Source organism: Phyllopteryx taeniolatus, chromosome 5, assembly GCF_024500385.1.
Source record: "Phyllopteryx taeniolatus isolate TA_2022b chromosome 5, UOR_Ptae_1.2, whole genome shotgun sequence".
Lineage (NCBI taxonomy): Eukaryota > Metazoa > Chordata > Actinopteri > Syngnathiformes > Syngnathidae > Phyllopteryx > Phyllopteryx taeniolatus.
In genome coordinates, this window is record NC_084506.1 from 9,590,996 (window position 1) to 9,617,853 (window position 26,858).

The following is a 26,858-nucleotide window of genomic DNA, read 5'->3' on the forward strand; positions in this document are numbered from 1 at the left end:
GTCCTTCGTCACCGATTCTGTTCATAACGTTTACGAGGTTTATAAGCTCAGTGACGGCATGAAAGAAAAAACTGCTCTCTTCCTGTTCTTGATGGACTATGTTTCAGTGTTCTCCAGCATGTTTGCCACCTTTCCTAGTTCCTTTGGATTGTACACTGCTGAATCGGAAAACAAAAAGAATGTTACAGAAGAGTTACAAAAGATTTACAATGATTGATTCTTTAAATAAGTGACATGAGAAATACTCACCAACTCGGGAAATTTCCCTGTGTGCGTTCCCAAACACCACAAAGCCAGACAGGTGCCAAAGAGTTTGAAACAAGCAGATGATCCTGTTTAACACATTGTGATTACTGTGTTTAGCAGTGCTGTATGGTAGTCTGTTAAGTTAAAAATACTTTCGTTATCATATTTGGTAGTTATCATTACTCACAAATTGAATTAACTGTGGGTCCTGGTATGTTGTTCTTGCGCTGTAATTGTGTTTGTGGCTACGGAAAAGGGAGTGAGTTTCCACCTATACAGCAAATCAACAACAGCTTGTAAGTCTACAACTTAATATACAAGAAAGAAATTACGCGCTACAGCATTATCACAATTCTCCAGAATCAATTACTCCTTCTGCTAACCTCCTCCTTATGTCAGAGTTTGTGAAATCTGCCGCCATCTCCGTACGTCATAATGCTAGCCCCCACTCGTGGACATGCCATTGTAGCGGACATGCCACGCAAAAGATGTCACCCGGCGCCCCGGCCTTGCAATACCGCCGCTCCCCGCCGAGGTGGACGTTAACTCCAGAGTCACGGATCAACACCACAAACTATCTTCAACAAGACACAGACATTTGCTTTGCCATGCCGACGCTAAGTGAATCACGGCTGCCTGGCCCTTCAAAGCGGAGACACCAGGATGCCGAGTTTGCCCCCAGACGCTAAGTTAATTAACTCCCCACCAGTCAAAGGATTGGACCAACACCCTGTTGAGTAATGCCACTCGGGAGTTGGAACAGGCAACAGTGACACCAACGGGCGACCAGACATGGTTTCATCAGACAGTCTGTGACTCGACTGGGAGTTAATATTTTAAGAACTTTACATGAACGCCACTAGTGACTGCATTGCTGCAAACTTGAATGTCTAACGTCGAATATGTTGTTAACTGAACCAGAGTGCATTTTCCAGCTCTTAAAAAGCTCTATAACGGGGGTCACCAGCTAGTGCCCGAGGACCCCATGGGTATCGCGCGGGGCTTACTAGTGATGGGACATTGTGATTGTCTAGGAATGTTGTAGAAATGATCATAGGAAAATGTAAACACTGGCAGAGATTTATAAAAATGTTGATTGTTTTTATGTCTTGACTCCATTAACGTGATCAGTGTCTTCATATAAATGAATGTCATTCATGATTAATACAAAGTTATAATAATAAGATATTATTCAATGTAATTTGAGCAAATGTGTTATTTCAGAAGTGTGTGAGTACCCAAGAAGTAGCTCTCAGCTTCCAAAACGTCGGTGGCCCCCGGCTCTATAACGTGATTGACTCGGGACTTGAGGGGAAAGACTTTGATACTTGGAGTACGTGTGACTCGCAAAGCAATGACTTGGTCCCGCCTCTGCATATTAGTGACTAGAGCGGCGCAAAGCTGGTTAGGCATTATGCTGAGGACAAACATTTTTAACAGTTTCAGTTCTTTCAATCATGTTTCTTATTACCCCTATGGATTTCATAATTATATCCAATCTAAGATGAATGGTGAATATCAGATCAACTCATGGCACAGTCAGTTGTCTTTGTGTTGCAGTGAAACGCACATAGTCCCTCCGTGAACAAGAAATTTGCATTTGCATTTCATTGCTCAAGTTCTTCCTCCATGTTCGCAGCAGTAGTAAAGCTGCATTGACAATTAACCAACTATTGAGCTGCATTGTAAATATATCACGAGGAGCTTTTTACACACCGTTTTAGTTTTAGTCTGAAACTAGCACCCAAATGTTGGTTAACTCGCTAATGCAAACATTATTGATTGTATTTATTAGATGAGCTCTAAAGCAATACTCTCTCGCTGCCAGTTTGTATGTGCGTGATTGTGGTTATGCTCCATCAATGCAATTAGGTCATTCCACTTTGTCTCTGGCTGCCTATTAATCGTTGAGTGCACTGTGCCTTGGGGCTTTGATCGTCTATTTGTCTCCAACCAAAACATGATTTTCTTTTTGAGATTTGAATGTTCCCTCAGTGGCAGCTTTAGTGAGTTATTAGTGCAGTCCAGAACATTGCAGAGGAGCCTTGAAGAGTGAGGATGGAGGGTGGAGGGCCTCATTGGCCCTGACCCGCATGACAGCACATAAGGCGTGTTGTTCTGCCCCGCATGCCCTTAGTCGACAAACACCTCCTGTTGCGCCACTCCATATGAAATGTCTTTGATTCTTTGTTTTCAACAACCACCACCTCTTCAGGTGCTCTCACTTTCCTCAAGAGGTTGCGTGAACTGAATGGCTAGAGGGAGCCGTGCCCATTCGTCAGCGTCACGGCGGCCCGCCGCTCGGCTTCATTACGGCGCGGTTAATGGCACACATCGGTCCGGTGTAATTGTTATAATCAGCCTTCTCTGTTGGGCCAGCACTGCCTACTGCTGCCCATCCCCCGCCAAGGCACACGCTGTCTGTGTGCCTGAACCGGTCACTGTCAGACCTAAAAGAGCCAAATACAACCATTACACTGGATTTCAGCGTCAAATCTTGCATTGTGTCATGCCTGATTGTCATTACCCTTGTAAAACTTTGAGCTCTGGCTCTGTTAAAAGCAGTGTATTGTAAAAGACAGCCATTGAGTAATTAGTCAGGTTCCTTTCTTCTTAAACGCAGGGTTCTTCTTTTACGCCGTCTCACGAGTTCTCCTTCTTCCAACCCAGTCGAGCTCCTCTCCCCCATTAGTGAGACTATTGGAATCAACCCCTCCGAAGCCTCTCGGAATCCCTATCCTTGTTGCCCGCCGCCTCATGTCTCTCTCTCCTGCTCCTGTTTCTAAAAGGTTAAAAAAAGCCTAATGTTGCCACAGCCTTATACATCTTTCAACATGTTCCCTTTGGAGGGAAGAGAGGAAAGGAATTGAGCATTTAGCACAAGTGCAGCCTACGTCATTGAGATGAGCTCACAGTGTGGTGGTATGGCTGAGGGCAAGAGGAGATGGGTCTTATCAATCATTTATTGAAAGTATACGGTTTGCTGTACCCTGTTATCCCCCCCCAACCCCCACCTCCATGTGTCAAACCCAACTGTACTCCGTCATTGTGGTCAAATAGAAGATCAGCTCACTCAAAGCAATTTACAAGATGTTGCTATCAGGAACTTACCAAGAGGTTAATTTGGTGCTTAATACGTTAAGCACAGCGCGACTAATAAGAAGCGTTTAATGATGTCTTAAGTGAGGTGCAATTCTTGTAGTGGCAGTGGTTACAGCAGCATTTTTGAAGCAATCACACACCGGGGCCTAACCCAGACATTCCCAGTGAAGCCAGCAAAGCACTTTGACGGTGAGAAAGGTCACAGGTCGAAGAAAGGAGCACAATGCGAATGTTCTACAAGGGCGCTGACTTTTGTGCGCTTTGTTCGAGGGTGCTGCCCTTTGACTAAAACAGGAATCATTTGAAGCTCTGAATTGTTTTCATTTTTTATATTGAATGTTGACATGTGCAAGCGGGAAAATGGGAATCTCCCTTTGGATCCGTAGCTATATGGCCATCTGCGCAAAGTAATGAAACACAATGCAGGAGCTACAATATATGATATACAATATCTGCTTGTATTTGCGGAAAAAAAACAAAAACAAACAAAAGCTCATTTTTTTCAATTGACACTGTCAAATAGGTATGAATTTAACATTCGGCTTTTGATTGTGTTTGTAGTTTGCAGTTGTGAAGACGTGTACAGGATTATTGACAGAGACAGGCGTTTGTAGTCTTTGGCTTGAGCTACAGAGTCAAAATAGTGGAAACATCTTGGTGATGCAGTGCAGTTGGACATCGTTGTAAACTACAAACACAATAATATACATGTGGTTAAAAAAAAAACCCCACCTTTTTAAAAAGTAGAATTTTTCATACAGCCCATTTTTAACAACCCATTAGTGTGTGCAGGGAGTCATATATTTGTGACCGGCGATTGTGTACAAGGTGTCAAAAAAACATATATTTGAAATCCAATGTATATGTATATGTACGGAGGAAATCTTTCCATGAAATATTTCGGACATCACCTTATTTGTTCATAAAACGGGACGTTCGTAACCCAAGGTTCCACTGTATTTCTAATATTTTGGTTTACTGAATTAGCTACATGAGAGGAAAAAAGTATATTACTTACTTATACAAGTATGTATTCATTAGTTCAGCTCAGTTTTGGTTTGCACTATTAGGGAGGTATTAATTTGACAGTATGTTTCCTATTGTGGTTGTAGTTTGCAGTTTTGAAAAACTGCACGGCATCCTATTTAAGGCTGTTCTTAATACATTTCTTCTCTTGCTACAGCGGACGTGTGTACTTTTAATGAGACCCAGTAGCATCCTCTCGATGCACACAGTTTGTGATCATGCCTTGAAACATGATTTGTCATTGTTTACCAGAGCGACTTTTAGGGCTATCAAACAATGTGGTATTTAAAGAACAATTTGGCAGACTCCTTGAATGTAGTCTTTGTGGTTCTTTGGGTCATGCTAAGTTTGTAGTTATTCTCCTAAGGCTTGTCGCACACCGAGCAATGTGGTCGAATGCGACTGAACTGAACAACAGCGGAAAAAAATACAGTCAGCACCGGGCAACTGACCCTCACACATACACTAAACCAAAACACGCTGAAACTGAAAAAGTGCGACAGCCGGTGTTCTTATCGCGAATCAATGTTTTGAGCCTCCACTTAATAGTATTGTATGTTGGTTTTTTTTTAAACCTAAACAACACGGCTCAATTGTCAGTGAAGAAGTGGATTGCCCTGGCTGCTCGAACTGTTATGTTATACTCATGAAAAGAAACAAAATAAGAAATCAGGAAGGGGCAAACACTTTTTCACACACACACACACACACACACACCACAGAGTCGGGTTTGGGATAATAGCAAAATACAGTCCTTCAAGTAAACACATACTGTATATAAATTACAAGTTGGTCATGCTCCGCTAATGATGAGGGCCCGAGCTGCCAATTTTTTTTCGTCCCTGTCCGGCTCTGCCAGTGACCCTAATGAGAACAAAAGCTAAACTGTAGAAAATGGATGGACGGACGGATGGACGGATGGACGGATGGATGGATATTTGAGGCAGCCTCTGCAAGTGCGTTTGAGTTTAGATGAAACCACAGTTTTGTAAATTCATTGGAAAGCTAGTCTACACTGTGATTGTTGTTATCCAGTGCATGAACTAAAAGTATTACCTTCCGTTTGCGATGTTAAACTCACATTGATGATGACACAGACTCAATGTTCACGGTTATTCACCATGTAAAAGAAACATCTCTACTCTGCCCTCTAGCTGCAGGCAACTGCTGCTGCCTCTGGACTGTGGGACGTGAACAGATTAGGCAGAACAATAGAGAGGAAGCTGCTAAGTGATCAGTATTCCGCATGGCCTCCTGCTGCTGGCACAACTCGTAGTCGATTGGCTTCAATTAACCTGCCAGTCAGCTGTTTATTACTTTATTAGTGGCATCACGGAGGCTTGAAGAAGTCCCGTCACAGTCCGGCAGTTGGTACCGGCTCCTCTGAAGTTCACCACCTCCCTCCTCTCTCGGCCGCCTGCACACTGCGCCTCGGGAACGGCCAAGGAATGGAAATGGCAGGTGGAGAACTTCGCGCTTTCCAGCCGCATGAGCATGCGTGGGTGGCACAAAAGGAGGCGGCGTACCTTTCTTCATTCTGCATTCGTCGCCTATAAGACTCTTAGGTAAATAAATCAATTGCGATGGACTGTCTTGTTTAATGGCAAGGCCTCCTGGAGATGGATCACACCCTAAATTTTCAATCAATGTGGTTATGCATTGCAGTGCACAGCTTCTGCAATGATATACTGTGACACATACAGATATCACTAGGCTCTATCTTGAATCAGGCGACTTAGGTTGTCCCAGGTATGAATGAAGTAAGTCTGCCTCCACTTCCGTAGATGTTGCTATGCTCCCTGCTTGCTTGCCTTTAAGTGTTGGGCTTTATGCAGATGTCTTATGACACAAAACCGGGATTTGCTCCAAGCATTTCATATGTTTTACTTCAACTATGTCAACTTTCCAGGCACTTCCTTGTGTACTTGTCTTATTGTAGTCTTTCTAGAATCCAAACATTGTTGGGGAGAGCTTTGGAGAGTGCCCAAATCATTTTCATAATTGTAAATTACTAATCCCATGATCGAGGTAAAGCACACAGAGCGGGCTTGATATTAGCGAGGGCAGCAATGTTTCCATTTTCTCTACCGCTTGTCTTCATCAAGGCTGTGCGAGAGCTACATTTAGCTAGAGGTGGGGTGCACCCTAGATTGGTCGCCAGTCGAATGCCTGTGCAAAGGACGCAAAGAGACAAACAACCATTCATAACTATGGGCAATTTAGTCTTCAATTAACCTAACATGCATGTCTATGGGTTGTGGGAGGAAGCTGATGCAAACACCGCACGAGAGGGCCCACAGAAAGGCCTGAGCTAAGATTCGAACCCATAACCTCTTGGATGTGCTGCCCTTATGCAAAGTTTTTGCAAATCTAAAGGAGAAAACTGTCATTTTCAGATTCCCCGGCCACCTAAAATGTTATCACAACCCTCGATGGGACGCTAAAACCTGTCTGGGACAAATTGGCTGTCAACAAAAGTCTAGTTGCTATCAATATATATGTATGTATGTATTTTCTACTATATCCTTGTCACCTGCTTTGTTTGCAGGTTCTTGAACTTTCAGACATAAAATACGTTATGACGGAATAGCAAGCTCGGAAGTTGGAAGTGTCCCGCTGCTTTGAGATTTCTTTTCAACAATAGATGGAGAGAATGGGCCGGGAATCAGAAATCGTTGGATAGAGCTTCGCTTTGATCTGGTGGAGCTTTGAAAGACCCCGCAGGTTCCACTTACATGCACCGTGACCAGTTGGACTACAAAGTCGCAGGCTGTGGCTCGAGCCCTCTTGGAAGTCGCTGTCACTGAAAGCTGCCTTGACTTTCCTTTTCTCTAAAAGCTGCGGCTTTCTCTGTCCAGAGTGAATGTGAGTCTGAACACAATTCAGCCTCACGGTCGGAGAGAATGATGGTCGAGCAGTTTTAAAGAGAATGCAATCTGCGCGTGGCGTGTTTAATTTTGAGGCAGATCATGTCAAATTAAAGGTCCTGGATGTTTTAAGTCCCGCCCCCTTTGATTTCTCAGTGAGCAATGTAGGAATCTTTAATGAAGTGGGGAAAAAAACAGAACACAATCCATTCTAGGAGGCTATTCTATCTTTGGACTTGTTCAGATTTTGAATTGCGTTTTAACTATGTATTCATTATCAAATGTATGAATTGTCACACAGCAATAAAAAATGTAACTAGATTACATTGTATGCAGTACCTTGGTGTGGAGGTCAACCTCGTGTCATTGTAGTTCTATTTGAAATCTTTGACCCACGCGTACTCACTATTTGGTCCCTCCGATGCAGTACACACAGACTCTTTGTTAAGGGGACATTGGAAAACCATTAGCTCTCATTATGCTCTCGCCACCTTGTCTTTTAATCATAAACTGTCCCCTGGCGTGCGTGCGTGCGTGCGTGCGTGCGCATGCAAGCATGTATGTGTGTTTTCCATTCCCAAACCTCGTAGCCGCCCCTGCTCCAGCAGCCGATGAGCCACTCTCTGCATAATGCACGCCCAACACCGAAGAGCCCCTCCCCTGCAACCCACACATGCTATGAAGGCACCACATTTGACTGCATCCCATCTGAACAGCAGACAGCAGCGGCGCTGTCAGCCAAATGCGTTAAAATGCAGTGCAATCCAAATCCCAAAGTTGAGAGTAAATAGGGTATGGATTTCCTTGTCATATGAACTCAGAGGAACCCTTACGTGGGCCTACTCTTTTTTTCATCTCCCCCTACTCGTCATGTTCACTGCTTTTCTATGCTTTGCCTTTTTTATTTCTTTATCGGCGTTCCTCCTTGAATTTATACGGGTTTGATAAAGTGTCTAAGTTCAAAAAAAAAAAAAAAAGTAATAGCTCAAAACTATTATTGACCATAAAATGATGATAACGAAGGTAGCGCAATCAGGATGACACTTTATATTCATTCCCATCATCATTACACTAAGTTGATTAAAATGGAGCTGACGATCTCGGCAGCCGCGCTTGCCAGCTTTCTGAGCGGTGTCCATGTTTTGACTCTAGACGGAGAGAGACAGACGGACGGCTCGGACACGAGCCGCAAGAGGGACACTCGCTCCTCAACCAGCCACCACAAGAATGAGGACACCAGCGACAGTGGGGAGGATGAAGTGGCGGTGAGTCTCGGCGGCGTGCGTTTGCTTGTGGTCCTTTTTTAATGACGCTCAGCCGGGATAAGCTCCAGGTCACCCGTGACCTTGATTTAAAACAAGTGGTCTACGAAACAGCTGGATAGATGGATGGACGGAAGAATGGAGGTTAAATTGCAGGATGCTGTCCAGTTTTTATGCATTAATCTGGACTGCTAATCCTGTTGAGAGTCACTGAAAGGCTGGAGCTGATCCCAGCTCACTTTGGGCGTGTGGCAGACCCTGGACTGGTCACCAGTAAATCACAGGACTGACACATCAAGAGACAGACACCTATTCACACCTACGGGCCCAAACCAAGAATATGGCACAGCCGAGCCAAACCTTCTTGCCGAGAGGCAACAGTAGTGCTGCCTAGTTTTCCTTTGTGCTTTATTTCTTACAAAATGTACTAAATAATGTGTGCTAATGTTTTTTGAAGTTCAAATTTGTTTGCTGTGCAGGAGACAAAAGCCGAAATGGGAGTTTAAATGATACGGCTGCATACTAATGGAAACACAGAAGTCTTAGTCGGCTTTACACGATCAGGATTTTGGGGTTTAAAAAGACGATCCGATCACAAGATGGAGGAATGTGTCTATTTAAAGGACCGTTTCATTTACTGTATACACTTGCGTACTCAATTGCTCCAAAAAATATATTTACAATAAATAATGTATCTTTGTTCCTATATTTATGCCAGTGAGGCATAGTGACAGACAGAACAAATGAGAAATGGTCTTCTATTAGATGGCAGGAAGTACATACAGTAATTAAAGTATCCACTTTTTGTGACATGTTTGTTTGTTGGTGTGCCGTGAGATTTTTCAATTGTAAAATATGTTCTTTGGCTCCACACAGGTTGGAAATCGCTGCTCTAGTCAGATCGTGGATTCTCATCAGTCAGGTCAAACCAACATTACAACATGACAGAAATAATGGGTGCTAACTTACTGGAATTGAATTATTTTATTTTTAAATAAATTACTTCACCCACAACAAAACCCATGTTTACGTACAAACGTTCGTGATACCACTAGCTTGCCTGCTTGCGAGCCGTATCATATTAAAAGAACGTAAACATACCTCAAGCAAGCCTTAAACGAACGTCCTCTCCTCTCCTGAGACTGGTGACCACCAACACACGTTTTGGCCCATTCTGTCCTTAGAATACAGTTGGCGCAATCCACTCTTGTTGTCATCGCCACGGTAACGAGTGTATCCGGTCGCATTTGAGTTGAGACGCTAAAGCCCAGTGATCGTAAAAAAACGGATGCGTGAAAGAGCAAATTTGTCTTGTAGTCTGATCCACACATTACGTGTTGTCAGTCTTAGACGTGTTCCGTTTTTAAATAAAAAAAAAAAAAAAACTTTATTGGCTGTCAGATAGTTCCAATACTATGTCAAAAGACACGCGACAAGGGTAAAAATAAACTAGCTCTTGGATTCAAATATACGGTGCACGATGGCGACGCGGAGTAAATCGTAGCCGATCAATGACGTCATTGATCGGATCGGCGAATTATGACATTAAAGCTGATCAGCATAAAATGCTAAATATCGGCCGAAACCGATCAGCCCGATAAAATCGGTGTAATGGCTAGTCGTAGGAGAGCGGGACCAAATAAAATTGACTTCTCAGTACACCAAAACCTTCCAAATATGGATAACTCCTTGGTAACAAACCGTCCACATGCCCATCCACTTTCTAGATCGCTTATCTACGTTGGGGTCAGGTGAGCTGGAGTCTATCCCAGCTGACTTTAGTTGAAAGACCGAGTCCATCCTACCCTGGACTGGTTACCAGCTAATCGCAGGGCGACCATGGGCATCCTATTTGGCTGCTTGGTCATGCAAAGAGGGGGAGCTGTATGACTTTTTATGCCAAAACAGTTTTTCTGTGCAACAGGGGCGTTTGATATACTTCCTCAGTGGATATTTATATTGTGATGGATATTTATTAGAAAGGCCGTCGGACAGAATGAGGTTTGCGAGGGGAGAGAGAGAAAAGAACAGAGCAAAAAAATCACGCAACAAGAGAACATTAGCAGTGTAAAACAGTATAGGACTACTATAATGTTACATAGTAGTGAAGTTGCATCTAGGTAGTGGTACACCTTGTGAGGAATGGCCACAATAAGTACCAAATAGGAGGACAGGGATAGTGAGCCAGGAAGTGCTTCCAGTGTGTGGTGGAAAGTTAACAAAATCTTAAAGGTCGTGTATAGCATTTAGGGAATGGCCCTACAACAAGCAACTAAATACCATGGGCGTGCCTAAATCCCATGAGCATGTCTGTGGAGACATTCTAGTGAATCAACACGGTCACACGTTAGTCATCAGAAGTGTCCTGGAAGTTCTGTGCTGTGACACCACCCACACCCAGGAACCCAGGCGGTTTGCCAGCCCGACCCAAAGCCTGGCAACCGGGTGGCGGTGTGGCGCACAGCCAGCCGACATGAGGCTAGTGACTACCCACCTCGCAACCTATTAACAGACTCACCAGATCCCTCACTAGATAATCACTGTGCCTGCACTTTGCTTGTCTTTGCTTGTAAAGCAATAAATGCATTAAAACCAAAGAACAGGCTGGACAGAGGAGTGGAGCGAAGCAGCTGGAGCAGGGGACAGCACAATTGTGCTGAAACCCCGTCCATCGGCTGCAATCCATTGTCCAGCACCAGACCCTTGGGAACCCTGAATATGGGAGTCTTCAATGACCCGAACATTCAGGTTTTTTAGGAATGTGGGTGGAAGCCGGACAAAACCCGCACAAGCACATGGGTAACATGTAAACTCCAGACAGGCAATCCGGAACGGAGATTCAAACCCCAGCCCTAAGAATTGAGAAGCAGACATGCTAACCACTTGATGGCCGTGCTGCCCACAAACCAACTCATCACATTAAAATGACTTCCAAATATAGCAACTGATGGAGAATCATGAATATAACAATCTAGGAACTGTTGTTTTGTTACCCATCTTTGATGGAGCCTTGTCATAGTCCATCCATTCTCATGACCGCTTATCCAGTTTAGGGTCGCGGGGTGCGGGAGCCTATCCCAGCCGACTTCGGGGGAAAGGTGGACTACACCCTGAACTGGTCACCAGTCAGTCGCAGGGCACATATTTACACGGACGACCATTCGCACTCACATTCACACCATCACTGAGTGGGAACTCTCCATGGCCTCACCGAACTCCTCCCATGCTCGAGTTTTTGCATTCTGGTTGGCCAGCTGGTACCCACCAGCTGCCTCAGGAGTACCACATGCCAAAAAGGCCCGATAGGACACTTTCTTCAGCCTGACGGCATCCCTCACCGCTGGAGTCCGCCACCTGGTTCGGGGGTTGCCGCCACGACAGGCACCGACCACCTTACGGCCACAGCTCCGGTCAGCAATGGTCCACTTGGACTCAATGTCCCCCGCCTCCCCGGAACGTGAGTGAAGTTCTGCCGGAGGTGGGAGTTGAAACTCCTTCTGACGGTATTCTGCCAGACGTTCCCAGCAGAATCTCACAATACGATTGGGCTGCCAAGTCAGACCGGCATCTTCCCCCACCATCGGAGCCAACTCACCACCAGGTGGTGATCAGTTGACAGCTCTGCCCCTCTCTTCACCTGAGTGTCCAAGACATGTGGCCGCAGGTCCGATGACACGATCATTGAACTGCGGCCTAGGGTGTCCTGGTGCTTGAACATGGTGTTCGTTGTGGACAATCGGTGATGAGCACAGAAGTCCAATAACAGAACACCGCTCAGGTTCTGATCGGTGGGGCCATTCCTCCCAATCACTTCCAGGTCTCACCGTCATTTCCCACGTGAGTATTGAAGTCCCCAGCGGGAGCGCTCTCCAGCACCCCCTCCAAGGACTCCAAAAAGGGCGGGTACTCTGAACTGCTGTTTGGTGCATACACACAAACAACAGTCAGGACCCGTACCCCCACCCGAAGGCGGAGGGAGCCTACCCTCTCGTCCACTGGGGTGAACCCCAATGTACAGGCGCCGAGCCAGGGGGCAATAAGTATACCCACAATCCACACCTGCTCGGCGCCTGTCACCGTGGGCAACTCTAGAGTGGAAGAGAGTTCAACCCCTCTCGAAAGGACTGGTAACAGAGCCTAAGCTGTGTGTGGAGGGGAGCCTGACTATATCTAGTCGGAACGTCTCGACCTCGCACACCAGCTCGGGCTCCATCCCTGCCAGAGAGGTGACATTCCACGTCCCTAGAGCCAGCTTCTGTAGCCGAAGATCGGATCGCCAAGGTCCCTGCCTTCGGCCACCGCCCACCTCGCACTGCACCCGACCACTATGGCCCCTCCCACAGGTGGTGAGCCTATGTGAAAGGGGACCCACATTACGCTTTTGTGCTGTGCCAAGGGTGCAGGCCCGGCCACCGGGTGCTCGCCTTCGAGCTCCACCTCCAGGCCTGGCTCCAGAGGGCGGCCCCGGTAACCCGCGTCCGGGTGAAGGGAAAACGAGATTCAATTATTGTCTTCATCATAAGGGGTCTTTGAGCCATACTTTGTCTGGTCCCTCACCTACGGCCTGTTTGTCACGGGTGACCCTGCCAGGGGCATAAAACCCCAGACAACTTAGCTCCTAGGATCATTGGGACACCCAAATCCCTCCACCAGGATAAGGTGACGGCTCAAGGAGGGGATACTTCAATTAAGTCTTCAATTTCGTGAAATGTGTCGGGCTTCAAAAATTGATTTGAAAGAACACTGGAGGAAATGCAGGGAAGATGATTGGATATTTGGAAACCAAGGGTTAAATCCGCCTGGTTTTGTCTCAGTGACGGCCAAATTGATAGCGTCGTTTTAGATGAGTCAGTCTGACTTGTGGGACCGAGCTGCGAAATTCATCTGCACTGTAATAATTGTGCTGAAGTCACTAAAGAAAGTTTTCATATCCTGCTATTTAAAAATGGTAAAGTGTCACTTTGCCATTTGACCTCAGGTCAGGGGATGAGTACCGGAGGGCACTGCTATGACACGCAGCATAGAATCAGCCAGCTGAAGGAAGGATTCTTATGAAGCAAAGTCAGCTCTGTTTGATAAATGTCAAAAGAATTTACAGGGTGTTTCAATTTCCTCACTTTTGTCAGTGCGTCACGTGCTGACGCTTGGCACATATCGCGAAAGTTAACTGTCACTACATTCAATGGATTGTTTTACTACACCTGTGCGATAGTTAAGAAATGTTCAAAAGTGCAATTCATGCACACCTTAAGCAATCCACTCTCCTTACTTTTGCATTTTTTCTTGATTCACTTGGATGACATTTAAGGATTTGAACATGTCATGAAATTCCTAATTACGATTATAGTGACCATCAGTATTATCTCAATATTGTTCAGTTAAACGACAGCAACATCCGTGCCGACAAGTATTATTTTGAACACAAAAACAAAACAATTAACTACAAATACGTTTTACAGGTCGGAAACGGCAACAAACAAAACACACAGGAATTTTCAGATGTGTAAGACCCCGCCAAATGTCCTTAAGAGAGTATATTATTGAAAATGGACTTTAATGGCTAGTGTACAGTACAAATAGTTTGTCTCAGAAGTGCCTGGCCACCCGTCACGTGTGAAATTCAAAAGATCTGCGAGTGAGCTGTTTGTGCCCAACTGTTACATTCACATCATAGTTTTGACTAATATTACAGCCATACTGAAAAGCTGAGAGAGGAGCTGAGCCTCCGGTACGCTATATATACCCGTATGTCTGTCTTAAACTGACCCAAGGTGGCTGGCTTAGGGGCGTACGGCACAATTTAAGGAGAAAGTGTGACCAAAAAAAAACGTTTAATTTCTTTTAATTGTATTTAATTATGTCATTACAGTATGTTTTTACAAAATATAATATTGAGTGCTGTTTTTCTCATTAGAAAAAACACATTAGCATGGTCAAAGAAGGAATCAAAGTGATTTGGCACCACTGTATTTCAACTTACATATCATCTACCGTGGGAAAATTGAAATTGAATCGTGCATGAGCAGCGTCCCAGGATGGATTGTGTTTCGCCTTTCCACTCTAATGAGCAACAAAGCAACAAATTTGTTTTCTGAACCCGAATTATTCTTTTTTTTGGATCCCTCACAGCAACTGCAACCCTCTCGATACCCATTCAGCACAAACGCTTTGATTGCGAATGTGCGTGCGCTTGCTTGTGCAAAATGCGTGTGCACGTGACCTATGGTGGCATAGTTTACAGTTCTCTTCATCTGGCAGCTCACACAGCAACATTGTCCAGAGGATGAAACTAACTATTAGAGCATTCCAGTGGGAGCAGCCCATTTTTTTTTCCAAATGTCAGTGCCAAAGGTCAAAGCTGTTCACATTCTGGGGCCTGAATGTCAGACACCAATAGTGCGTCGCGTGTATGTGTGTGTGTGTTTGTCTCTAAGGGAGCGAGAGACACAAGGCGAGGAATTATTCAGTGTGTTTAATGTACTGTTATATGGGTCACGGGGACAGAGCCCCTTCTCCCTTATTTGCCTGCTCTCTTAAGTTCCTCTCGTGCGCTACACTAATCGCTCATGTTCGACATTTCACACAATGGAATCACTTTGGCGTGGATGACAACATTCATAGTACATGCCACAAGGAAAACTGATTGAGCTGCTTGAAGAAATGACGTCATCTCAGATCAAAAGTGACAAGTTGAAGGTTGGAGTAAGATCTCGAGCAATTCCATTGCTCTTCGCCTAGCTTTGAAAGGCTCACACTGAGAAGCAAATGTTTATTTGGCAAAAAAAGATGGATGACAAAAATACAAACACAAGAATAGGCAGATAACACCAAGATTCAAACATTTGTAAGGCAATAACCCCATTCTTTGGAAACATTTTGTTCCCTCAGATCTAGCCTGGGGAAACAAAAAACGGTACCTCCTTTCAGCTATTCCCCCACATTCATCTGTTCATTCATTCATTTTATACTGTTATCATAAATGCTTATTCTGACAATAAGAGGTTATGAGTGAGCTGGAGCCTATCCCGGCTGACATTTGGCAAGTGATGAGCACCGGGAGCACATATTGTTAGCACCGGGTGAACGTGCAAACACCACACACACACACACACGCACCAGGAGTCAAACCTTTTGACCAGCTAACCACGTTCACAGTTCTGCCAGTGACTCCAAAAATAGACCACATCTGTGTTTATATAATTCCTTTGAAAACATTTGCCAATATTTTGATACTATTTACAAAAAGGAAAAAACTGGAAATGTTCTTTTGACTTCTTTTCTCCTTCACATCGCTCAAGAATGTCAAGAGCAGCGTAAGGATTTGGCTTCATGACGGAGCTTTTGTACTTTGAATCTAAGAAGTTCCAAGGACATTCTCTCGCATTTCTTAGCAAGCGAGACAAAACTATTTCAGACATAGCTATTTCATCAAACCTCCCTGACAAATATATCAGACGTCTTCATCACTATGTATCATGTATAGCTACAGTAAGCTTTCACACTCTTAAAACATTGTTTCAATCTCCTCTTGCTGTGAGTAGTTGTCTATTTCTGTAGGGGCCCTGTGAGTGAACGCTCTTGATCAGGGGTCAGCCACATGCTGCTCACCGGCACCAGGTAGCCACGTTAGGCGCCCGCAGGCCTGTTGCTAAAATAGCTTTCCGGATCATGATGGGTCATTGTGACGTTCTAGGAATGTTGTAGAAGAGCACTTGCGTAGATGTATAGAACTCAAGTGTTGCATAATCATATTTATCGGTCTCCTACATTGCGAAAGAATTGTTTGTCATTATTCTGCGAAGTCGTTACCGTTATCTGTGTGACGAGCTGAGTTTAAAAACCAGAACCTGTGACTTTGACACCCTCGCCAAGTCTGCCATTAACATTGTGATATGTTCACACTCAGAGAAAGCCTGCACAGATGTCCCGCTTGTCTTAATCCGATTAAGTGTACAGTTCGTACAGTATGTGTATGGCCGCCAGTGGCTGGAGAAAACTATCGAGCTCAGTGTGTTAAAGTCAGAGGGCGATTGAGGGAATTTTGGGGGCGACTGAACACACCGACTCCCTGTTTTATGTTCTAAGATATTTCATGCACATAATCACTGAAGAAAAATGGCCTTTTTTTATTTTGATCAATCATATGTCGCCTATTATGTAACGTCCCCTGTGTTACACACAAAGTGAAGGCCAACAATGCTTCTTCCATGTTAATGACACCCAGGGGTGTCATCCAAGGTCAAGGTCTGCAACCAAGGTCAGGAGGAGATGGCAGTTGGGGAAAAAAAGGGGTGTGTTTCTTTTGAACAGTATTCAAAGAAACTTCACTGTTGCGTCTAAACAGGCAGATGTTTGAATATTTGTGGCAATTTTACAGCCGCAAATGAACTGCAGAAGCCCTGCCACGTTAACTTCCGGTCGTTCTCAGGGCCGCAAATATGGCCGCAACATACCTCTCTGGCCTTGTGAATCGTTTATGGGCGACGGGAGGGAGCAGTAGTCGGAGGCAGACCCTGAGCCTGGCCAGAAGCGGGCAGCCTCAACTGATTAGTAAACAAACACACAATGTACCCTCGATACACTGCTAGGTTACCAAATTGGCATGCTAATGTCATTTCCTGGCTTACAAACGACCTTAGCGATGAGCAACGGGACTCGTTTCTGCAGGTTTTGCGTTTTAAATGTGATCATGCTCTGAAAAATCCGTTCATTGGCAGAGCTCTCGGTTCCCTGCTGGTTGGTTGATGATTGGATCTGCAGCCGGCCAAGTGGAAATGGATGTCCCATGAGACATCGGGTCCGCTAGCCCAACTGCCCCTCCTGTGGATGTCTGCATCTTGCACACGGTTTGCCTGCCAATTTTCTCTCATTTGTGCTATCATTCCTTGTACCAAAGGAACTGGAATGCTTTTTTTACACTTAAATAAAGAACTGCTGTGCCTTTCTGCTCCCAACACGTTTAATACTCGACTAACAAATAACAGTTTGCCTCATTTGGTAATACAATCATGCATATGCTTTCCTTGAATGTTTCATCCAATTCAAGGAGACACATGAACTGATGCCACGGTGAGCTCCAAGGAAAAGCTGCCACAAAGATATACAACTGTCAACAAATAGTTTTTAATTGACAATCAGTCAAAGCTGCCAACCTGTGTGCGTGTTGCATCGCCTTCGAAGTACCGCGGCATGATTGGTGACTAAGAGCCAGTGGTGCTGTCCCAGATTTGGGCCCCTGTGAGAAAAATATGACTTCAATGCCGCAAATTTAAAAGACTACTTTTGAGGGCACCTGTCAGTCATGGGCCCCTAGAATCGTCGTGACTTGTTCTCCCACTTACATCAGCCCGGGCTGAAGGCTACGCCACATATCTTGTGAGGCTGTTTATTGTATTCGCACATGTCCGTTATTCAAGTGCAATGGTTACGGAGCGATCGTGTGTCGCCAGTCAAAAAGTTCGAAAGATTGCGGCACCGGATTGTTCTTCTAAGAATTCAGTGGCATCAGCGAGGTTGAATAGATGCTTATCTCAACTTCCCAGCAGAGGTTAATGAGCTGAGTGTTTATAGTTGTCAAATACATTGAATTGGGAAAACATTAAATATACAGCGTTAGTGTTTGATGTATCTGACTTCTACACATTGCTTTCCACTCAGCTTGTTCATGGCTGTAGCAGAAGGCTTTGTATTAAATGTATGTTCTTCCCTGCCAGCCATCAGCAATCGCCCCACAGCCACTAAGGAATACTTTAAAACTGAAGTAGTTGCTTCTAGTTTGACGATTGACAAAATACTCAAGAGTTGGCCCCCGGACCACATTCGGCCGTTACGACTGATCAGACGAGATTGGGCGTTCTCCGAGTAGCGGTCTGGCTCCAAGCCACACATCGCTTGGCACAGCCCATTCCAAAAATTGCCCAAATTGAAAAATGTTTTCCTTCTCTGTGTGTTTCTGTTATGTCAGCACACGTAGACCGGGACTTGTCTCTATGCCAACAATTCATCGTTAGGGAAAATGGGTTGGTAGCATACGTACCCGATTCGAAATTTCGTTGGGCTGTGTTCGTCAATGACAAAGTCAGTAGCGACAAACAAATGAATTTGTATGTGCCTTGTTAGCATTAACCTTGACTTGTCACAGCAGAATGCATTATTTGAGTGTGTTCAAAAAACAAAAAGAGACTGTGTATTAGAAGCTAAGTCAGCTACTTTCGATACAGGAAGCAGCGTGCTGTTTCTTTCCGAATAAGAGTACAGTGCAAGAAGCTATAAGCTATGCTATGTTAATGGTATAAATGTTGATAAATTGCCAGTGTTCTCGATAGATATCATTTTTAAGTGTACTCATTTGAATGTTGTTGTTTATCCTTTGTTTGGGTTCACTTACCACACACACGTTTTGTTGTAGGTCAACTTTAATGTTCTTAACCCCCTCCTGATATATTTGTGTGGGATTCATGACACGGGTCATGTATTGTTGTATTCACCTCTTTATTTTAATTCAGATCCAAATGCAAATTATATTTTATTGGAGTTTGTATTTTTGTATTTTGTATTTGATTTTGAATGAAAAGAACATTTTGTTTTGAATATTACAGTATCATTGCATGTGGCCTGATTGACCTCAATGAACGGACCTTTGAGTGTGAAAAAACGATCCGTGGCCCTATAACAATTGTACTCGAGTATCCCTGGTCTATAAAGTAGAGTCAAGTAGTCGTGTAGTTATCTAAACGTCTAAGCGCTCCTGTCAGATTAAGCAGATCCTGCTGCTCTTGCTGCTTGATTCAGGAGAACAAAGACTGTGAACGCCTCCATTGTGTCTTGTGCTCAAAATAAGTTGACAATAGAAACAGGGAAGGATAAGACCCGTTTAGAAAGTTGTAACAGGAAAAGAAAGCGTCTTCTGACAAATCTCAGACTGATTTCCCCCCCCCCCCCCCCCCAGACAGATAAGCAGCGAGGGCCTAAAAGCATCATTAGTCTGCGGTTTTATGGATGGATCCAATACTGAGAGAGTGCACCAGATTTGGGTTTTGGGGGGTTTCAAGAAGAGAAGGCCTAGTTCTTGCACTTTTTTCGCCAAACACAAGCGTTAGTTTTCCTGTCATCGCTACCATTTGATCGCACGGCACCGTTGCATTGCATGACGGTCGGTCTGTTGTGTTTGTCCTTCTGCAAAGCAATTTGTGTCCTCGATTTTCTCAGTTTCCTTCATCTTCTGTCCTTGTCTGTCCTTCTCTCGCAATGATGTGGTTTCTCGGCGCCTGTGGTAAGGTCGCGTGAGTCGTACTCCTCATTGATTTCTGCTGCTCCCACACTGTCCGGACAGGGGCCAGACTCTGGGAGCCTGTTGATTGATCTCTTCGTGATCTATTGACTCTTTCGCTGCGCACAATCGCTCGTGTCTTCTCCACTCGCCTTCGGCCACCGTGTGCCTTGAATGTGTTATCGGTGCCAATTCTATTGCCGACCATTTTCTCGATAATCATGACTGTACTGAAAGCGTTTATTTGAAGGTGACATGCAGCAAAACAGTCTTTCAGTTCTATCAACACTATCATGCCTGAATCACCAAATATCATGGAAATGTGTTTGTTATCGTAAGTGTTTTGATCATATATCATATATAAAACATAAGTTACCCTAATTAGTCATATTTAACATCATTAGAAATGATCATTGCTTATTTTCTAATAAAATAAACCGCTTCACATATTTTACCTTTCTTTCCTTATCGATTGCCATGACGCAAAACTCAAATGCGGCCCTCGAGCACAACAAGTTGAAACCAGTGATTCTCAATGTGTGCTACGCATACTGCTACTATGTGGCTGAATGCAGCCTCCCTGTGGCGGCACGTGAAATAATCACTGCATTTAATGTTCAAGCTGTGCACAATGTCACATTGGCTTGAACATTTTTCAACCCAACACAATATACAATTTGTTCAGTACACTTCCGTTCTACTTCACTTTTAAGCATGATATATTTGCATTTAGTCTTTCGCAGTTTTTTTTTTTTCAAGATTTATATTGAAGTATGATTTTGGTATATCCTTTAGGCTCTATACATTTGAATTAAATCATTATTTTTAAGTACAGTTTTTCAACTTACTTAAGTGAATGTTCAAACTTGACATAATGTTGCTGTGGCTCACAATAATATGAAATGATTTTTAGGGAATAAAACTTCTGCCTCATTTTTTGGGTGGGGGTGGGGGGGAACACCTAGGCCTACTATACTTTTGTATTTCCATGTTGGTCATCGTTGTTGTACTCGGAGAGCCAAGCATTCTTTGACTTGGTGCTCGGTGTTAAAATGTCTGCGAACCATTGATCGAAACTAAAGTGAAGCTGATACAACACTGGGAAAAAAATGTGGCAGTTGAAGTTATGACGATAATATATTATGAAGTATGTACTAAGAATCATCATCCGCAAAATCTATTGAATTCAACATTCTTGGACTTTTTCTATGAATTATATTTATGGGCAGAAACAATGACCACAGTGGTGGCGTTAGGCCTGTTTTAGAGGTCTTCAGCAACACTAACATTTTCTTAAGCATCCCTAATATTATTATTATTTTTTTCAACAAAAAAGTACCACCAAATTCAACGTAAAGTGGCTTAAATATGTTCATAAATCTATGTTTCCCTTCACTTCATAGTGTAAGGTAGCAAGCGCTTCTCGTGTGTCCTTATTTCAATCTGTTCCACCGAGAGAACGTGTTCATAATGAGAACGTCGTTAATATTGAAGATGCATTCCATGTTTTACCTGTGACCTTACTTGCACTGCTACCTGCCTCTATTAGCGTGTACATTTATTGTGTGTCTAGGTAGGTAGCTCACAGTTCTTGGACCCCTCCTTGTTCAGCCTGTATATGCTACCCTTGGGTCAAATTCTTCAGAATTTGAATTTTGACGATCATAACTGTGCAGATTACACACAATTATATTTAGCAGTGTCTCCAGATGACTACAGTTCAATTGAGGTGGTGTGTCACTGTCTAAAACAGATAAATAACTGGATGAGCCAACATTTTCTTCAACTTAACCACAACAAAGCTGAGATAATTGTTCTTGGCAATAAAGAAAAGAGGATTGCTGTTAGTAAATACTTTGCTCTTCAAAAACCAAAGACCAAGTCTGAAACCTTGGTGTTCCAACCTGACTTTCAACAGTCATATCAAATCAATTAGTAAAACTGCCTTCTACCATCTGAAGAACATATCCAAAGTGGAGGCTGCATGTTTCAAGCAGACCAGGAGAAGCTCATCCATGCTTTTATCTCAAGTAGACTTGACTATTGTAATGGTCTTCTGACTGGACTCCCCAAAAAGAGCATTAAACAGCTGCAGCTCCTTCAGAATGCTGCAGCTCGGGTTCCGACCAGGACAAAGAGGTCAGAGCATATTACTCCAATTCTAAAGTGTCTACACTGGCTCCCAGTCAACTTTAGAATAGAGTTCTGCTACTGGTACTGCTAAATGGTTTAGGTCCTGAATACATGAAAGAAATGCTAATGGTATATAAAACCAGTAGGGCTCTGAGATCGACAGACTCAGGTCAAATAGTGGAGCACAGAGTCCAAAGCAAACATGGTGAAGCAGCGTTTAGCTATTATGCTGCACACAAATGGAAGAAGTTGCCTACAGAAGTGACGTCAGCCCCAAGTGTGCAGATTTTTAAGTCCAGGTGAAAAACTCTTCTTTTTTTCTCATGCTTTTTAGAGCATTTTCACTTTTAAATGATATTTCTTGCACTGTACGCCATTTGGCAGAAGCAACAGCGGCCAATTCTCGAACTGACAGACGTTGTCAATGGCATTTTAAGTGACAAATGAAAACTATTTTTGGACACATTGCTCAGTCCCGATGATCCGTTTTATCCAACATCCGTTATATCAGTGTCCGTTTAATTGAGGTTGCATTGTAATTTTGGGGAAAAAAAAAAATCACACAAAAAAAACATCACCACGAGGGACTGACGGATGAAAATAATGTAATATTTACTACATTCGGAAGTTTATTAAATTAAAATAGGGGGCTTTGGCCCTAAGCCAATGTTAAACATTGACATACACACACACAGTAATGCAAACACCTGTCTATTCACATACACAGATAATGTCGATATCTGCCAGCCATTTGCATGCACAAACAATATAACATATACTATCTGTCCATTGTTACTCAGACATAGTGTAAAAAAACACATACACACAACACAAATGTCGGTCCGTCCAATGACATGCACACACGCATACAGTAGATACTTTCGTTTAATGCAGCCACCTTTTTGGACGTGTTGCGCTTCGAAAAGGGGTATTACATCAGTAAAAGTGGTCACAAACTGCACAGTTGTTAATGTTCAAGGTTTAATTTAATCCTTTACCTCACCCTGTTCGAACAGACTAAACAGGCTGAGCGAGTCTCTCTTGTCTACAACTGCGATAGCGCTCGGGTTGCCTCTGTTGTTTTTGTCAGAATATCAATTCCTTTAAGTGTCTTGGTAGATTTATTCTGTCATTAAACATCCAAGTGGCTTGATTTTCCTCGCTTGAGCCAGTAAAGGTTTGTGGGTGTATCGACATACTAGTCGATAGCAAATGTCTGGGAGGCACGGTTGGATCCGGCGAGGCGGCTCTCGGCTCTTGTGAGATGGCGACCGGCCCGTTTTTATTGGCTTTTTCAATTTGGGCCTGAGCGGACAGGAACAACTTTGTGTTAATTGAACGAAGGAATCAATGGTGCAGTCCTTGTGAGGGTGTCTGTATCTATGCTGTGTTCAAGACTCGTTACAATTTCTAGTGGGTAGGAAGTAAAAGCTTTACAGTGTTCGGTATTAAAGTGTGTCTTTGTAGAGTATTCAATGAAATATAGGTCGAACATGATTTGCAAATCATTGTGTTCTGTTTTGATTTATGTTTAACACAACGTCCCAACTTCATTTTCATTGGGGTTTATCTTGATCTTTATTAGTCCCACAATGGGGAAATTTGTATCATTTCAGCAGCAATACTGGATACAAGGAAATGCAAAACTAGCATGCAAGAGAAGATACTTGGTTGCAAATGGGTCTGCCATAACAGGGTTGATGCAATGGCTATTTGAAAATAACAAATATTGAAGCCACAATTATGATTATAGACTAATGATTATGTTGTGAAATTGAACAGCATTCCGATTTTTTTTAAACATCCTATTACATAATAATAATAATAATAATATCATAATTGTCACGTGCGGGGCGTAGCTGGACCCAAGAGCAGGCGGAGGCAGATGTAAAATGATGAACAGTTTATTGAGGAAAGGTTATGGAGGTGGTCCTGCATGTGTTGGCAGGCGGCGGGCAGTGGACAGAACAGGCGGCTTGGCTTGGTGGCAGGAATGACGTGGGTCAGGAGCACACGGGAGCACTGGGAACGAGGAGACAAGAGCTAACAAGGGAAGCGAGGAACGCTATAGCTTACTTGACATAAGGTGGGCCGTGGTACCGCGAGGAGAGGCCGCAATACTTTGGCGAGGCTTTCCGGGAACAGGCGGGCTTCAATACCGGCGGTGATGAGGCGCATTGGAGGCAGGTGCTGAAAACAGATTGGGGAGGGGGGAGAGAGAGGACACAAAGCGGCCTCCCGGCTCCAATAATAATAATAACAATCATATTTGAATGCACATAAAGAGCTTTGTGTTGCATTTTTTTTTTTCATAAAAAGCGCTTACAAATTAAGTTAGTTTGATTGATAGCTAATTTCATTCGGTGTTTCGGCTTTCGGTGTTCGGCCTCGAGTCCCTCAGTTTCTGTTTTCGGTTTCGGTCAAGAATTTGCATTTTGGTGCATCACAAATTGTTATGTATGAAAGGTTCTATCCAAATAAAGTTTGATTTGACTTGTATGTGTGTGTGTGTAAACGAACAGACGCGTTCAATGCCACAAATGGGAGAAGGCTGTTGTTTGTCTGCGTGTTTGTATATGGTTTATGCTAAGACGAGCAAAAAGCGTGTATTCAAGAGAAATACAGCATGCAGTTTTGACTTGCAGACGACAGCTTGTATTTCTGTGCAGTGTGAGTGTTGAGCGTGACCTATCCCTGCCATGTCTGAACAACAACAACAACAAAAACAATCAAACAAACAGAGAAGCAGAACACTTATGTTTTTATTTCACGCTTCAAATGCTTAACTTGTTTCACTTCAAATGTTTTTTTTTTTTTTTTTTTTTCGTTTACGGAAAATGTATGGTAAATGATTATACACTTTCCAATGCCAAAACAGCTATTGACTGGCTCTACAGTTATAATCTATATGCATACATTTGACATACTGTATATCTTGGAAGACAATGTATACAATGTGTGTAATATTTCTGTATGTACTTGTGTTTTGGCGAATACAAGGGCATGCTTATTGGGCTAAAATCAGTTTAATATTGGACTGGTGCAAGAGCCCCAAGGAGAGCTACGTATCCTCCCTCGATTTTAGGGGAGGCAAGTAAGTGTACTTAACTGCCTCCGCTACACAACTGTGCCTGTGGATTTCGAAAGAGATGTCAGAAAAGCTCTTGTAGGTGTAATGTGTAGGTGGCCCAATACCTTTTTCCCCATATAGATTTTTTTAACACGTCCTCGGTTCTCTCTCTGGAAATAGCCATCCCCCTAACCCTAACTCCTAAAAGAAATCTGGCGGAAAATGGTCTGAAAAGGTTAAACCATTAAAAATTGCTGGGAAACAGCTTCTTTCTAGTACCATCAGAAAGTAGTTTGTAAGCCTATTCTATTTAAAGTTGAAGAAATACTGGGGGTCATACTCCATAAATGTCAGTACACCTTTACAAGGAATGTGCATTATTCCTGAGTGCACGGTCAGTTTGTCCCAAGGTGCCTTTGTTTCTTGCAGCTGACTGAGTGATGATTAGGTGACGCTAAAAGCCAAGAAGGTCTAAGATGATTGGCAGCTGTTGTGTTTGCTTGCTGCCCCCTGTCACACCCCATCACACGTAACCACCCTGGATTGAGAGCACGGGCCTCATACAGATGGCAAACGTCTGCTGGTTTCGCTTTGTTACAAACTCACTCGTCCAGCAAACGGAGTCATGCGCGTTGTTATCCAGATTGAACTGTTCTACAGTCCTGGTGTATCCCTTTCAACTAGGTCTCCTCTCCTACTAATCCAACCTGTAAGCTCTATTTACATTAGGTTGAAGCTGCTTTTAATCCTACCTTTCTTCGAGTACATTTATGCCGTCCTGAAGCACACCCTTGATCATTTGAATTACTTTGTCAAAAGATTACAATCTTCGGCGGAGCTCTCGCTAACAGCTGAGCTTAAAACGAGACAATGTTCTTATGAAGGTAATGCATTTGGCTTGCAGCACGCGAACAACGTCCTCTAAAATTTCCATTTTGTTTGGTATACCTGCAGAGAATCTTTAAGAATGTTTGTTATGTTTCATTTAAGAGCTACTTTCCCGTCAGAGTGAGAGTTTATCACATCAAGCCTTAATGAAAAGTCTTAAATTGTCTTTAAAGTACAGTATGTAGAAATGTAGTGTATACAACAATCATCGGAAACACTGGCTCTATTGACGGCCGGCGCACGCCAGTCTGTACACCTCGCCCATCCCTAATAAACATCATAATCACAATGTTAGTAAAATTGTATACGCCATATTACTGTCATTCCTTCATACTTTTCTCAGCACGTTTTGTTTGTCTACTCCTTATCAGTCTATCCATCGCCCCTTCCCTTTCATCTTCTTCTTCTTCTTCTTCTTAGTTCTACCCTTTGTACAAGAGTGAATAGAATGTGAGTAAAGAGGAGTTCTATAGGGAACTACTTCAGGTCTCTGAGGACACTCATTCACAGCGAGAAATCCCACTAGGTGTCGGTCTAAAAACCGTTTTACAGTCCTCCATAGCATACAGGGACACAAGACCCCTGGAATTGATGGTCTGACAGTAGAATTTGAAAAGTTTACTGGTACATTATAGTTCACGACCTGTCAGACATCCATAATGAAAGTCTGGTCACAGATTGACTGTCCTGCAGGAGGGGAGTCGTCCCACTCTGGCACTGTTTTGTTCCTCTGAATGACCTACAAGATTGTTTCCTAAGGCCTTAGCCATCCATCCACATGAGAGGAGCTACGGAGAAAGTCATCCGCCGGAATGACTTCCAACTGAGAAGGGATGGCAGAGGACTCTGTACTGGTTGCTAATGAAGCCTCTAGTTTACGGTGCCAAACTTGATGTGAGCTGCCATTCCATATCAGGACTGACAGGGGAACTATGGAGCTCAAAGACTGCGATGGATGCGGCGGGGCAGCCCGTCACTGATGCAGATACGCTGAT

General features: G+C 43.6%; 1 protein-coding gene across 2 annotated transcripts in view; it reads left to right on the top strand.

The window, feature by feature from the left end:
• Positions 1-26,858, top strand: part of b4galnt4a (beta-1,4-N-acetyl-galactosaminyl transferase 4a) — a 140,403-nt gene that overhangs the window by 49,190 nt on the left and 64,355 nt on the right. For both annotated transcript variants that reach the window (XM_061773240.1, XM_061773239.1), the window contains exon 2: positions 8,394-8,506. In XM_061773240.1, coding sequence (XP_061629224.1) covers positions 8,394-8,506 — 113 coding nt within the window. The remainder of the gene's footprint in view (positions 1-8,393; positions 8,507-26,858) is intronic.